This window comes from Ammodytes marinus (genome assembly GCF_949987685.1).
Source record: "Ammodytes marinus genome assembly, chromosome: 8".
Taxonomy (NCBI): Eukaryota; Metazoa; Chordata; class Actinopteri; order Uranoscopiformes; family Ammodytidae; genus Ammodytes; species Ammodytes marinus.
Genome location: NC_137212.1, coordinates 15,996,565 through 16,012,923, shown reverse-complemented (window position 1 = coordinate 16,012,923; position 16,359 = coordinate 15,996,565). Strand labels below are relative to the sequence as shown.

The window sequence follows — 16,359 nt, the reverse complement described above, 5'->3', positions numbered from 1 at the left end:
ATATATAAACTGTGTGTGTGTGTATATATATATATATATTTTTTTTAAATATATTATTTTTATTTTATTTATTTTATTTTTACTACAGCTGACTCACGATCCAAATGGGCTCTTTTATGATTTTGGACTACCTACCCTAAGGCTGGCAAAAACAGCCAACACTCTGGCTCGCTTCTCTGTTCCTTGGAGCGTGGTTGTGATGTTAATAATTCCTTACAGCACTGTTCCCAAATGTGCCGCACAGCAGTTAGCATCTTTGTATCAGGCTTAACTATGGTTAGTGTAGAAGATGGGTAGTACCGTCGCAACCTTTTGAGATACTTTGCACATCGACGTGGAAGAGCATTCAGGTTTTGTTTCACATTTTCAGCCCGAAAAAAATGTATGGTTCCAAATGGCCTGATGTCACACAGAGCTCTGATTTCTGATTGGCCTCTTTCACTATTCTCTACTCAAGTTCCTGATTGGTGGACCTGGTGGCTGAATGACAAGCTCGAAAACCTCTGATTGGCTCCTTGTTGCTTTGTCGCTGAAGTCACAATTTTGTGATTGGCTGCTGTGATGCTCCCATGGATTCAACTGTATCCAACTGCTTTCTTAAAAAAGGAAGATAGGAACAGGACGAATGAAGTTAGCAACACAAATACTCACTTTAACTGCAGATTAATTGGGGAAGGATGGTTTTCCAGCTGACTATTAGCAGTAGTTAACAAGTTATCACAGAATGAAAGTAAACAGTGGCTCATTTCCACTGTATATTTACCCCTATGTCTTTGTAATCAGTATTTATATATATTTTATGTATTAATATATAGGGGAAGGTGGGGTGATTTGTGCAACTTTTTACTCAAAGTGATTTTAAAGTGAGGCCTTGACAGTTATGTCTCCAACTCAAATATGTACATATATTTCAGGATGTTGTGCATCCCTGGCAATAAAAACTTTGGATCTGGAATAAACTGTTTAAGAAATATAGCTTTCGGAAAAAAAGTTGTCTTGTCGCACAAATCACCCCACTACGTGGGGTGATTTGTGCGTCATTGTGTCACAATGACAAAGTCACCATCATCATCTTTCTGGCCATCTGAACTCTCATCAGTGGTGTCGTTAAGTGGAATTGAGATGTCACTCTCTTCTGAGCTACTGTAGACAATCACTTTCTTTTGGTGACCAGCGTATACAGCCATGCCACTGGCACAACTCTCAGAAATGTACTTTGCACTAGTTGCTCCGTGCTTGTGGAACCAACTGCCACCTGACAAATGTGATTCCCCCTACATTTCTGCCTTTAAATCAAGGCTCAAAACCCATATGTACACCCTGGTGTTTCCTCCCCATTAACCTCTGCACTACTTACTTACCTCTGCACTACTATCTGTGTTTATGTGGATGTATGGGCTTTACGTCTTTTATTTTGGTTATTGTTATTTTACCTTCATTGTTTACCTACTGAATGCACTATGTACAGCACTTTGGACAGTGCAAACTGTCATAAATGTGCTTTTATAAATACATTTTACTTACTTACTTACTTATAACTCACCCAGGCCCTTGCGCACAAATCACCCCATCCCCAGAATTTTGGATAATAGGCATGATGCAGCAATTTAGGGTTGACATTGTGCTAATTATATAGACTCAAAGTGTAGCATACCAAAGCACTAAAACATGTGTCAAATGTTTTCAAACGTGTCTATAATTGTTCAGACACAATAATCAAAAAACCTTGATCATGGAAATTTTACTTTGAAAGGCAAAACACAGTTTTTTGAGCTTAAATGTGCTTATATCTTATTCCTTGTGTCTCCCTTCTTTACAGGATGAGTCAAATGGATGGCTCTTCTTAAATATGTGGTCACATTTCCAATTTCTTCCACGGTTTTCTAGAAACAATGGGTTTTGCAACTTCCAAAATGCACAAATCACCCCACCTTCCCCTATACTAAAATTATTTAAACCAATGTTTATCATTAATAATGAAAAAGTAAAGCTCTCTATACTGCATAATATATAATAATAGTCCTAATGGGATAGGTTTTCTTGTAATTCATTGTACACATATCCCTTTAAGTCAGATATCCCTTGTTGCTGGAAGAGAATACATTGACAATTCTCACATTCACTTACTTGCACTCCTTTGACAAATATATGCCATTATTATAGCTATTACAAATCTATTGACATCAAAAGGTGCCAAACAAGTCTCTTGTTCCCACATGAAAAAGAAAACGCTTTGAGGTGTTAGGAGGAGACCTGACTTATCTCGATAATGAAGGTTTATCAACACGGGCCAGTCTTTCGGTGGGCATCTATTGCATTCCCGTTTGAAGTCACCTCATAGGAAGGCACCTTTCTAATCACGGTTGCCAGTTCATTCACCCCCCCCCCCTACTCCCCCTCCGCTCTTCTCTCCATTTGGTGGTCCTTTTGTTGTCTCAAACAATCTCTTTCACATCTTGGGAGAGAAAGGGGGGAAGATAACAATGAGTACAAGGGGAGAATTGATTTGTTGTGTTGGGTATAATAACTGATATCTGAATACCTTGCACCGGTGCTGGAATTTATAAGAGAGGAAAAGTAAGCAGCTGTTGAATTTTTCCCTGGGTTGTACTGGCTTTTGTACCTCAAATCACAGGTGGTTTATTCTGTTCTCGCCCAGTTGACTCTGAGCGCTCCTGATTGTATATGATGGCATTGAGCTGAGCCGCAAAGAGATTACAGCCAACAGTGGTATGGAATGGATAGGTCGTACAGTGCCTGGCATACTTAGTTTACAGACTCATGGAACGCTTGCTGTCGTTTACTGTAAAGAACTGAGGTGTATACCTACACAAAGTGTTCATATGCGAGCACCTCCAGACACGCACACACACACACGCACACGCACACACGCACACGCACACACACGCACACACACACACACACACACGTAGGCTCTTCTTCATGTAGAAGCATACACAATCAGTGTCAGACAGGATTTATGCCCAAGCAAAGGCTAAGGGCTCCAAAATGTCCTTGAAAGAGAAGAATACACTCCTTTCCCATCTCATTCTCCCCTCCTCCTCCCCTCTATTCTTCATGTGAGAACAGATTTTTTTTCCAAAGGTGCCCTAAATGCACTACTATAATGGCATATCATTTCTGTCCACTGAGTTGAAAAAACTCCAGTATGTTCTTTGATTGTTTCTCTCCTTTTCTCTCTGACAGATCAATCGAGCTCCAAGCTTCGGGACCGATCAGAAGATTGATTACGATGTGAAGAAAGGGGTGCTGCTCAATGCTCTCAAACTGCTCAATATACGGTACTGTTCTCCACTAACGTTACATACACATACACACACACACACACACACACACACACACACGTGTGCTTGCATCTAGGACCTATTATGTTTCATGTGTTGAGGTAAGCGAAGCTCACGTCAAACTTAATTTTAGAGGGATCTGAAGATTTCAATTGATTCCCCCAGTTTTAACAGGAGGTTTGTGACTGTGGACAAAAACAATTGCTGTACTTGTAAATGTGTGTGTTGGTGCTGCTATGGTGGATAGTATACAAAGACATATAATGGCCGAGGTGCAAAGCTATACTTCTATTGTTGCGCTTTGTGCACCCTTCAATCAGACACGCTTTCTCTGTGTGTGTGAGTGTGATAGGAACAGGATAACAGTAAGCCATGCTATCTGTATTTCAGAGCCTATATTGTTTACCTCTGCCCAGTACATTTACATATGTGCCCTCTGTTGCCCTTTTACTATGCTTTGTGCGTGTATTTGTTTGCCTGTGTTTACTTTATGCATGCAATCATCCTTATTGTGTAAAGTATTTTTTGTGTGTGAGTGTGTGTGTGTGCATGCGTGTGTGTGTGTGTGTGTGTGTGTGTGTGTGTGTGTGTGTGTGTGTGTGTGTGCGTGCGTGTGTTTTTGCTGGCATGCTTTTCTGTCCCCTGGCTACAGTGAGTCTGTCTACTGATTGATCATCGTACACCAGACCTCTGGATCTCTGCTCTCTTTTTCTGTTTCTCTCTGAGTTCTAGTCTTTCTCTTACTGTTCTAAATATAGTTTCAACTTTACTAGTCACACACACGCACGCATGCACACGCGCACGCACGCACACACACACACACACACACACACACACACACACACACACACACACACACACACACACACACACACACACACACACACGCACGCACACATAATAGATCAATTACAAGACGCATCTTAGATCTCGTTTGGCCAAGTGTGGAGCATAGTGCAGCCATCCTACATAAAAAGTCACTCCATCCACCCGACCTCCCAGCTTTCCGTCGGCACAAACAAATCTCTTGTCAAAATGATTTGTTTCACGGCTGATGTTGGTTGTGTTCCCACAGATTAAAAGGGGAGATTTGATTTGATTATTTCGTGACAAATAAATGGTAGGAGGCCTTGAGAGGCAGCGGGGAGCTCCTTACACCGGACAAACTGCTTATGTTCACGCAGGAGTGAATGAGGGCTTTGTTCTACCCCGCTCACTCGATCCTTATATAGTAATGGCTTTGCTTCCCAAAAGGGAGGGGTTGGTGGTGTGTAGAGGAAGGGTCGGCTCTCAACTCTGCTCACAACACCAACTGTATCAACGTGGGATCAATTCAGACCCGGCCGGGCATGGACATTGATAAACCTCAGCCGCCCAACAGCACTCAATATCCAATTTAAAGGGCCAGCGATTGCCTAAAATGAATTGCCCTTTCTCCAGACCGCAATGGCCCACTTGTTCAGAATTAGCTGTCTGGTCCTGTTGATCCTGGGGTTGTTGGCTTGTGTGTTTGTGTCTCTGTCTGTATTGTTAAATGTTTTGTGAGTTTTTTTTCTCTCTCTTAACTTGCACTTGCAGTGGGGTGATCGAAAGGCAAATTCAGGTCAATCCATCACATAGGGATGAATCCTGCATGCTGTCAAACATCATTGTAGTTTTTTGTGAAACCCCTTTTTTCTGCTGATAACATCTGTTCTTAACTGAGTGTAGGTACCATCATTCTTTTACAGTATGTGGTTTCGCAGAACTGGATGGGAAAAAGGGAAATAATGGATTTCAGTCAAAGTGCATTTGTTCCTTGACAGCAGCTTAAACCCGGGACAGAAAACGAATCAAAGGAAAACAGTAAAAGTTGTCTTCATTGGAAAAGTACCCAAAATGCACTGTGTAGTTGTGGGGGAAAAAAGCACCTGCAATGTGCTGCTCTCCTTTCCTTGTGTTTTTAAAAAGTGCATTCTCTTGACTCTAGATGGTTTTGTGTTGATTCAGAGCCAGTGATAAGAAACGCAACCTGGCACAGCAGAAGGCAGAGGCTCAGAGACGGCTGTATGGACACGGCTCCATGAAGAAACTCTCGGCTGCCTCCTCGGACTGGGAGAAACAACGTCACACACTGGAGCGGAGGAGAGAAGAGCTGGTAGGCATAAATAAATAAATTCAACTATAACGTTTGGTGTAAAACCTTTTTAAACTCACTGCGAAAAGATCTGCTTGTTACGGTTACACATATTCCCAACTGGGAAAAAAAACATAATTCTCTTTGCTGGAAACCGCCCAAATGCAGCATTGAGCATCCGGGGTAGCCAGGCACCGGTACAGGGCGGTGCACTGTGACTATGGTCAGGGAAGCTAACAGCGAAACTCATTCTTTTTTTCCCCCCACCCAGACTTTCAAAAGCGGCCGAGGGACTTAAACAATGGCTTCAGTCATGAGCCCAGAACACAAGTCATGGGACACCCTTTTACGCATTAAAGCCACTACGAGTAACATGGCACGTTGGCGGCCCTTTTGGACAAAAGCGGTAATATTTTTACGACGCCAGCTGTCGTGACTGTGTTTTCTAGCTCGTGCCAGGCGTGCGAGATTCAAATGATCAGGAAGCAATATAGTGCATGTCCGTGTGTTGAAAGTGTGAGGGCACCGGACTCTTTTCGGCTCCGTGAGAGTGGTTAGTGACACAGCATCAACTAATGCCAGTCAGTGCTACACACACCTGATTGCAATGAGTTGATGCAGCAGTGTCACCTAACTACTCTCTCTCTCTCTCACGGAGCTGAAAGATTACGTGTCCTCACACAAAGCGAATGAACGAGAGACGGCAGTTAGTATGGATCACGATGAGGTAATGTGTTTATGTTGTTGTAAATAATGACTATTTCAGATGAATAATGGTCATCTGATGATGCTGGTGAGGCAAAGTAAACTTTGTTGTAGTAGGCTACCGCTCATTCATTTAGGAGTAAACAATGCAGTCTAGTTCGCTACCTTGAAATTGTATACGTTGCTTGGCAACGCCCTCCCGCCCGCCTATCACTCTCCCTTTTAGCTTTTATTCATTGCATTTTCTTTTTTTTCTTTGATGGTTCAGCCCCGTTATCAGTCATTATGACGACAAATAACTGTCTCAAACAAGGCTCCCGCTCCCCTTCCCTCACCCGGAGGGATAGGCTTTTCAAATCACGTTGCTGCGCCACACTGAAATCTGCGACCAATACGGATATGTGACCATAGAGCATGCACACGTGAACCGAAAATCGGACTGGGTGTGCGACCAGACCAAATGCAGTAATAAAAACTATATAAAAACGTCTTTCTTTGCACTGATGGTCTCGTTTGCTGTTAAAGGTAATTTATGATTATGAGAGGAAACATGAGGCTGTTTAAAATATATTTAAATGTTACTCGGAGCTGCTTAAAGGTCACACCAGAATGAGCACAAAAGGTGGTTTGGCTTCAGCCATTCAGGTTTAGGGCGCTCATCAGAAATGCATTCAGAGATATCGGAGACAATTTAATAAACTCAATCGCTGAGTAAAAAAAAAAAGATGAGAAATTATTATTTTTATAGATTTATAGATGTCCAGTAAACAACCAAACAATACATCATTGTGTTCATGTTTTTATCTTTTTCTTCAGGAGGATAGAAGCGAGAAAAGTTGAAACTAACTCCGTGTCACTCACTTCTTACTAAATGCCGAAGAGTAAACTTTTTCAGAGACAAGAAGAACCATTTAATTATTCCTGCTTAGAATTGAAGCAGTCAGGGGAGCTTTTCTCATCTATGTCAGGAAAAGTGGCAGCTACTTGTACTTTACGCATCCCATCCTCTCTGATTAGCCTTTTGATTAGCCACAGCAGTAATCAGCAGGAATAAGAAGACACAGGGTTGAGACACGATTTGGTAAAAGGGCCACTACTTCATCTTGAAGTGATGTTAGGGCTGAAGTGCCAGACCAGGTTCAGGTCTATTAAAGTCACATGTCGCTTTAGAGCTCAAGGATACTGCTGTGCCAGCTGTAGAGTGAGCTCATCTTTCGCTGCTTTATGCCAAATTGGACAACTGAGATCCATAATTATACCTTTGTAACTTATTAATAAAAGAGTAGATGGAACAATGCTTCTTTTTTTATGAGTCATTTATGAGAGACAGTTTTTTTTTTGCTTGTTTTTTTTTGTCTAGTTTGACTCCATTCTTTATTTATGTATACGATAAGGGGGGCTGGCAATGACTTTTACCTGAGAGAGACTTAGTCCCTTTTCCTTTTGGTTTTTTCTCCTCTTTCTAGAAAGAGCGACTGGCACAGGTCCGCAAGCAGATCTCCAGGGAGGAGCATGAGAAGCAACATCTGGGGAACTACAGGTAAGGAAGAAGCAAACAGCAGAGGGAACAAAAGGAGGGGGGGTGGTCATCTCTCACTCCAGGATTCTCCACCCCACTGTACCGTTGCCAGCTCCGCTTACCTTTATGGGGGTCATCTGCAGAGCTTCAAGCTCTCAGGAGAATAAATAATGCTGCTGCAAAGAGAGCAAACAAAAGAAAAACACCCAATGTTAAGAGAGCGTTGGACGGAAGAATTAAGAGAATATATGTCAAATAGAAAGGGAGAGAGGAAATCAGAGGAATTGTGTTGTAATGCCACTGTTGAAATTGTTGCCGCTCCATGCGCAGTATTACCTTTTCGGCATTTCAGAAATTCAAATTGTCCTACCCTAAACTACAAGCTGTTTTCCATCTCGCCCCCCTACAACTCTATTCTTTCCTCATGTAACTCCAGCAGGGAGTTTGGAACACACCAAGCGTTTCAATTTTTAATAGTCCCCTCATACACACGGAGCAGATCCACCTTAGAGCGTGACACAGCAACACTGGGTTCAGCTTTGTCGCTTATCCCTCGCAAATTGTTGTTGAACTCACTCACATTCGGCTAGTAGATGAAACTTTCGCATCAGGCACAGAGAAGCCAGGGCCCTGTGGCGTCAGACCCAGCTGGCGAATGGCCTTTGTTGATGTTGTTTATTTAAAATAATTTAAGAACTTGGAATCTGGAGGCTTGAGAGACACTGTTGACAAAAGCAAAATATTGTTCTAAACTGATCCAAATGGAATATATACATTTGTTTTTGGAATATGTGTGAGGAAATAAGCCCCAGCATGAACATTTAGTTTGAAAAATACTGGTGGTGTCACCGGCAAATAAAATGTCCATATGTTCAGAAATGGAGGGTGCCAAAAAGACGGAGCAGTTAACACCCACTATTTAATTGTTGACCTTCTGGTTTTCCGTTAAGTGATTTATGTTGCTCTTCAAGGACTGACAACTTCTGACTCTTCTCATATATTCTCATTTCAATCTGGTTTATCTGGCTGTTATGTTAAGATACTTTTTCCACATTTAAGAGAATAACTGCATATTATGAAAAACGATTATTTTTTTCAGTGCTTGTGCAAATACATTACATTTGGGTATCTGGCTTGCCTACCAACTCACAAACGCAGATATACAGTAAGACAACCAGTCAGTTTCTTTTGAGCTGTCAGTCAGAAAATATTTTTGACAAACTGTTTGTATTTGTGACTGGTTTAAAGAGACAGGCGCTAAAATGGAACAATTTGTGTGTTTTTTTAACAATAAACCATGCAAAGAAATTCTAGTGGATTCCTCCAATTTGGTGCCTGAAAATGAGAAATATATGTCACCTTTTAAAGATGGTTAAAACACATTGCAGTTATCCAATCTCATATAGGAATGTGCCAAGAAAAGTATACAAAGGGATCTCAAGGGATGTATCCCAACCTTCAGTAGTTGCTTGATTTGAACCAGATTTAAAGCAATGCGTAGAATTGGGTCAATTTCTCAACAGTATGGAAATGTTGTACCCAGAACAGCATCTCTGCGTTAAACTGTTAACTGGCAGATGGGGTGCAGTAAAAGTGTTTATGGTTATGGTGCAATGTTCAACTTTATACGGCGTTGTCCTTGCACTAAAAAATTCTATTCAGATGCTGTTATTTACATTTACCATATCTTCTATCATCTTGGGTTGCCATGGTTAACAATTTCCTGCTGTTGCATGAACATTACATCCAACTTTATATCTTTTATGTTTTCAAGAAAGAAGTCTGTACTTGAACTCCCACAAAGGTGGAGTCAGCAATTCTGGAGAACACATTATGTCAAAATTGTTGAATATCTCTGAACGATGCGCTACCTGTTTGTACTGTGGGTGCGCTGAAAAAATAAATCCAGTGTTAACACACAGCCTATACACAATGTGTATGTCAACAACGGGACCCAGCTGTGTATTGACACTGGATTTTTTTTATGATGACAAATAAAAGGGCTTTGAACATTGATGACCCTCCTAATTCTCCTTTTCTTTTTCCACTCCTCCCTCATTCTCCTTGGTTTTTCTTGCTGCGTCTCTGCGGACTACAGACGTATTTACCCCCCAGACGACAAGCTGCTGTTGGAGAAGTATGAAAGCCTGCTTTCGTCCGCCTTTCAGACCTTCCTCGCCGGGCGCGCTGCCTCACTTCAAAAGGAAATGAATAATCCTCTGAAACGAATGAAGGCACGTACGTCAGTGGCACGCACACACGCATGCACACATGCGCACACATGCGCACACATGCGCACACACACACACACACACACACACACACACACACACACACACACACACACACACACACACACACACACACACACACACACACACACACACACACACACACACACACACATCATAGAAGCCTGCAAAGACCCATACACAAACAAATCCACACAGTATGCAGAAACCTGTGGACAAGCACTTGCCAGAGAAAACAAACGCACACACATTTCTATTAAGATTCTGCCCAAAGAGACAGAAAGAAGGCTGCGCAAATAATGCGGAAAGTGTGTTGCAGTCCTTCACATTTGTAAGAACGTCTGACAGAGAATGTCCTAGCTTTCCCACTGTCATTCATTCTGTCACTTCGCAGATATTTATTGTTCTGTGTACATGAGATTTTAAAGCAAATCAAATTCCACACAATGTCCTTTTTGTTTCTTTACACTAACTTTCTGTCAATGTTAGTCGGGTGGAGTCTTTGACGTTGATAACAGTCGCTGCATACATATTGAAATGAACTTTCCTTAATTCATTTTTATCACAAATATTCAGAGATACACATTTAGGCATATACTGTACATCTTAATGCTAACAAACATGCCACAGAAGCCGGTGTGGCCATGCACTATAAGATATGTGCATGTTTGAATAGGGATAGCAGTCATTGTATGTATGGAAATGCAAACGCCTGTCTGGAAGCAGGAGTGAAGTGTTTTCAGCTAAACGTTGAAAGTAAGATATAGAGATAAGTAAGGTATAGAGAGACCTTGAAGAGAGAAAGAACTGAAGTTTATCTCCATACCACACAACACAGGAGAGAGAGCGAGAAAGGAGTGTAAATGAGATGGTAAGATGCTGATAGATTAAGTTATTTTGTCACTTTTTATATTTTTTTTTAATGATTTTTGAAGTATTGTTACAGGCATCCATTATGATCACTTTGAATTAGGATGACTTGAGTAGAGTAAAAAAAACAAACAAAAGGAAAACAAAGAAGCAATTTTATGTCTTTAAAGTCTGGTTATGTTTTCAGGAAGAAGACATCAATGAAACAAAAAGACACAGGGGAAGGCACTGTGGGATATTAAAAGACATGGAGGGAAGGAAAAGATGCAGATTAAACAAAAAACCCTTAGCTTCTTTTGACAACTGAATAGTCATAGTGAATACTGAATCTGGATTTTTTTGACAGTAAAATTGACTTTAGAAATTCAAATCAAAGCACTGGGAGGAGATGTCATATTGCAACCATTGCAGCTAATGTATGAACAAACTTTCCTCAGCAGCCTTTGCAGTTTTTTTTTAAGAAAGTTATTGTGTGTCCTTTCAAGAGTTGATTCTCTGCAGATCATTTTGATAGAGAATGTCAATCAAAGATCATGCAGCATGGAAACACCGGGCCCAAGGTAAGTTTAATTTAGTTGGCACACAGAGATGCGGCTCTCGGTCAAAGTGGGGAAGGCAGAGAGATAATAAGAACAAAGGACGCTCTACACTCTGCTATCTAACAACATGATCATGAGTGATATCTGGGCCGGCCTTATTAAGGGACAGCGTGTGCGATACCAATCTTGGCAATTTGTAGTAAAGAAAGGATGTTCCTAAATCTGAATATGATATCCAGCTGACCACATATCACACATTTTAATAAAATATTGGCTTTTGTTTGTGTGTTTTTTAGTCTTTGTCGTTGACTGCACACATTGATGGTGGAGACACCGTTAAGCTCCTTTATAGGCTGCACGATTGTCAATATTCCAGCATTTGAATAATGTATTTAGTTGCTGTTCAAGTTTCCTGTTTTAACTTATCTCACCCATCTCTTATCTTAACCTTAATATAACAATTTTAAACTTGTAACTAAACCTAAGAAACTCAAAGGTTTTTACTTTAAGCTAAAAATCATGATAAATTAAAACCTCTTATGTATTGCATTGGTAACAGTGCTGTGGCCTATAACCCTTGTGGTATCCATTATTCATCATCTGACTGGTTTTACCTGTTGCAAGGGGCCAGACTTCATTTGCCTGCATGCCATCAACATATCCATCAAGTCAGAAAAACATTGTACCTGCAAAACATGCGTTTGCTGCTTTTAGCGGGTTCTCAGGCTCATGAATTGAAAAATGTCATGCATTGACACACCATAAAAGAAAATAAATCGTGTTTTGTAATCCCAGTGATAACATGCACACACACTGTGGAGCACCCTTCCTGCCTTCATTGCTGTGCTACACAAGCGGCCACGAGTTACACCTGTTTCTGCAGGGTTTGCATCACCCTCCTCCCCACTTCCATTACAGTCACATTGACAGGTATGCCTCAAGTAGTTATTTCTGTTGTTAGCGATCTATGTTTTCCCATTCCTCCTTTTTTCTCACCTGAATACTGCAAATAGAAAAGGAAAACGGGGAGCAGGTGTGCATGCACATTGAGTACATAGACCTCAAGTCTTGTCTAGGTGCACGTCACGGTCACATCAAAGTGGTCTGCAAGTGCTGAAATTGTACACTAAGCCGAAGGATATTAAGAAGATCTTAGCGTTATTTGTTTTTGAAAAATGTCCACCTTAAACACCCCTGCTTTTTAGAAGGAGTAGTGTTGTTTAAAAAGATTAGATAGCCCATCGACTTGCAGTTGAATTTTATGTTCTAGTGAATCAAGACGTCGTGTTTCTGCTGCTGTTTTACGGTTAACAAGGTACTCTTGGTGAGGATAGTGTAAAATGTACTTACAGTAAAAGAGCGTAAAGAGAAAAAAATAATAAGAAAACCCAGAGAGCTGCTGATAATGTGGCACTTCAGGCAGATGTCCTGAACAGGTTTTATTTGTCTGAAGGAATAAGCCATTTTTACCCACATATGTTTTTTTTTGCTGACTCAGGGGTATCGGTGTGTGTGTGTGTGTGTGTGTGTGTGTGTTTTACCATAGAGGAAATAAATTCCTAACCAGTGGAAAGCGTCTTCTGACTACATTACCACAGAAATGGACGAGACAGGGTCATCTGTCAAACAGCCAAGAAATATGGAGTCAGAGAAGGGCAAGTGGAGAAACTGCCAGCAATAGAAGAGAAATATTGCTTTTTCAACAAAAATGTATAAAAATACAACAAAAGCTTGCTCTGAAGATCCCCAAACAGCCCTATACACTTCCTCTGGTCCTCTGGTGCCAAAAAAGTACTTGGTTTGAATAACATAGTTTATGAGCTGGCGAAAGCAAGGTAATGTAAGAGGCAGCAACATATTATGTGGGCTGACGGACACAGAGGGTATAAAGAGTTTAATTCGTAAAGTGATGATTAAAAATGATCTGAGCAATTGGGGAAATGCGTATGAGTGACGGTGTAGCCAGCAACCCAGTGTATTAGAAACACTTTCACTTCGGAAAAAGTCAATACCTTTCTGTTCATCTGTAATTTCTGTATGTCAAGTTTTCCTGCCATGCTGTAGGCATGTTAAAACATCTATGTTATTTGTTTTGGTGCAATTTAACAAGGAAATGGACCTCCAGTGTTTTTTCCAGCCACTGAGGGTGGGGAAGCCTTCACCTCATGAAAGATTATTGAGTTGGCAGAGTCATACTGCTGTGTAAAACTGTCTTAAATTTCAGAATAAAATCTTTTAATGCACAGCTAAATACTGTCTTCATATCGTTTTGAATGATCAAATTCAATTAACATAAAGAAAATCAAAATTTGGTTTGTTAGCTCCTTAGGAACACTTATACAATCCATTTAGTGCATGATATGTTATGGCATCCTATCTTAACGAACTACTGCGCACAGTGGTCCCCTCACCCCCTTTTCGAGAAGAAGGGGGTTCTCGAGAGACATATTAGCAGCTACAATCTTAGGGATGAATATTGCAGTAAACAGCTGGCATACTCATTTTCAACAGAAAGTACACATTCCTTAATACCGCAGTTATGAAAACTTTAACTCGCCACATGTAGATTTTGAATTGCTCAGTAATGACCAAACTAAAATTGCAGTGTTGTTTTTTTTTATTAATATGATAATCTGAGTTTCTAGGCAAAGTTCACCCTAAAATGTTCATAAACACACAAAAACACACACTCACGCATGGACACACACATGCACGTAAAGATACATTAATCACCCTTGCCTGTATTTCAGCTACAGCCAAATAGCCAAGGCTCCACCATATTGGCGATATATCCAGTGAATGGATTCCCAAAATCCAGCCTGTACAGGTTATTCCTTATCAGTGTATCATCAAGATTGAACAACCCTGTTAGTCTCTGCTCATGTCATCATCGTTTGCATATTCTCATGGACATTGTGTTTATGTCTTTATCTATATGTGTTGGTGTGCAGGAGGAGGACATATTGGACCTGCTGGAGCAATGTGAACTGGACGACGAGAAGCTGATGGGCAAATCCTCCAGGCAACGTGGCCCAAAGGTGATAGAGAGAGATAGAGAGAGAGAGGAGAGAGAGAGAGCCACATGCCTCAAGGGACCAAAGAAAAAGTGCAAAGAAGAGTGTCAAGAGAGGGAGAGAAAAAGGGAGTCGGGGGTGAGGCAGGTAGGCAGATGCCTGGAGCTAACGCCCACGGAAGGCACATAGGACATGTTTCAGAAAAATAAAAGGGGGGTAGCGGGTTAGGGGAGAAAGAAAAGAATCAGAAAGAGGCCCAAAGAAAAGACCCAAACCCCCTAGGGGACAGCTGTCAGGCTGTCTCTCTAGCTCCCTCCGTGCTATCTTTCTTTCTGTCCATCTCCCTCTCTTTATCCCTCTCTCTCTCTGTCACATACACCTGTACTCCCCCTCTATTTCTCACGACAGCACATTACTCCCTCCATCACTTTGCTTCACTCACCCCCCCCCCCTCCCTCTTCACCTCTCCATTACTCTTCTCTCCCTGCACATCTACATCCATCCCTCACTCACTCCAGGGCTAAATTGGCTGGAACTCTCAAAGAGTATGTTAAGGGACTCGACAGGGCAGTTCAGCGCTGCATTAGAGAGGGCCTAAGCCGAGGAATGAGGACTTGTTCAGACACAATCACTGTTGTCCAAATTAATTTGGGCCCCGTCAGTTTCGATGTCGCTGAGTGTGCGCCTGGAGTGAGACACACGGAGAACAGGGGCAAGAGAGAGCTGTGACAGATAGATTCACTCCTCGGAGGTTGCAGGGCTCAGTCACAGGCCAGCTGTTGAAGCTGAACCGATTGAGGCCCAGGAATTACAGACATGATTTTTGAGGGGAAGGAAGGGCAGCTATGGTTGTTTTTATCTCCAAGGGAAAATGTTCTGAGGCAAAGCAAGGAAGGCAGGAAGCGAAGTGGTGAAAAGTGGGAGAGCTTGCAAGTGCCTTCAGGTTTTCATTTCCAATTGCCTTCAAAGGTGGAGTCCGCGATTCTGGAGAACTATTCTTGTCAAAATATTATTTTTTTTCAAAATCAGTGAATATCCCCTGACGATCCACTACCTGTAGGCTATGTACTGTGGATATCGGCAAAAAAAAAGATCTGGTATTTATACTCAGTCTAGGCTCTGTAAACAAAGGATGTGTAAACAAAGCGTGCCCACCATAGCTGGCAACAAAGCCTAGGCTGTGTATAAACACTGGGTTTTTTCATTGCGCGCACGTTACGTACAGGTAGCGGACCACGAGGAGATGAAGAAGAGGTTTGAGAACAAGCTTTCTCCACAATTGCAGACTCTAACTTTAATTCCATTTCTTGTCTCTCTTATCAACTCCCCCTTTTTAGTTTATACCCTATTCACTTTAGTTTCTTGTGGTGGTCGCTTCCCCACCGTTCATCTCTGCTCAATGCTTTTGCTTGACTTTACCCATCCACTCTCACTCTCGTCCTCATCTGTTCAGTGTCTGGCCTTCTTACTATGTCTTGCACTCCACTGTTTATCCAACGTCTCTTCCTGTCTCATTTTCTCTCTGTCTGTGTGTTCATTTCCGTTCTCCGAGTCTATTCATGTATGTTCCATGCTCACATTCACCTTGTCCTCGTCTTTAGTTCTGTCCCCAATCAATCTGATGTCCCCATCTTCCCTTTCATTGTCCTCTCTCATCTCTCTTTGTCTCTCCCCTCACTCACACACACGCTGACTGTGTAAGCACTGTGAGCACTTCCTGCCCATTCATGTTGGGCGGCCTCACTGGCCTGACAGTGCTGCTCGAGCTAACCGTTGAATAACAGACATATAAATGCTTTATTAATGCTATTATTAATGAATGTTTCCCCCGCCCTTTCAGGATGTGCAATAGACTCTCAACTTTATGAACCCCATAACAAAAAGAACATGGGTTTATGTTTGTCATTTAGAGCTCAAGCAAATAATGAATAATCATGTGTGCAAAAGTCAGCCGTGTGTGTGTGTGTGTGTGTGTGTGTGTGTGTGTGTGTGTGTGTGTGTGTGTGTGTGTGTGTGTGTGTGTGTGTGTGTGTGTGTGT

The 16,359-nt window shown here is 41.6% G+C and overlaps 1 protein-coding gene across 1 annotated transcript in view; it reads left to right on the top strand.

Annotated features, from left to right (window-relative positions):
- Positions 1–16,359, top strand: part of ttll7 (tubulin tyrosine ligase-like family, member 7) — a gene marked incomplete at both ends in the record, with an annotated part of 64,594 nt that overhangs the window by 25,782 nt on the left and 22,453 nt on the right. The window contains 5 exons of the mRNA XM_080032243.1: positions 3,208–3,302; positions 5,295–5,442; positions 7,593–7,666; positions 9,744–9,879; positions 14,258–14,344. Of these exons, the coding sequence (XP_079888369.1) occupies positions 3,208–3,302; positions 5,295–5,442; positions 7,593–7,666; positions 9,744–9,879; positions 14,258–14,344 (540 nt within the window). The remainder of the gene's footprint in view (positions 1–3,207; positions 3,303–5,294; positions 5,443–7,592; positions 7,667–9,743; positions 9,880–14,257; positions 14,345–16,359) is intronic.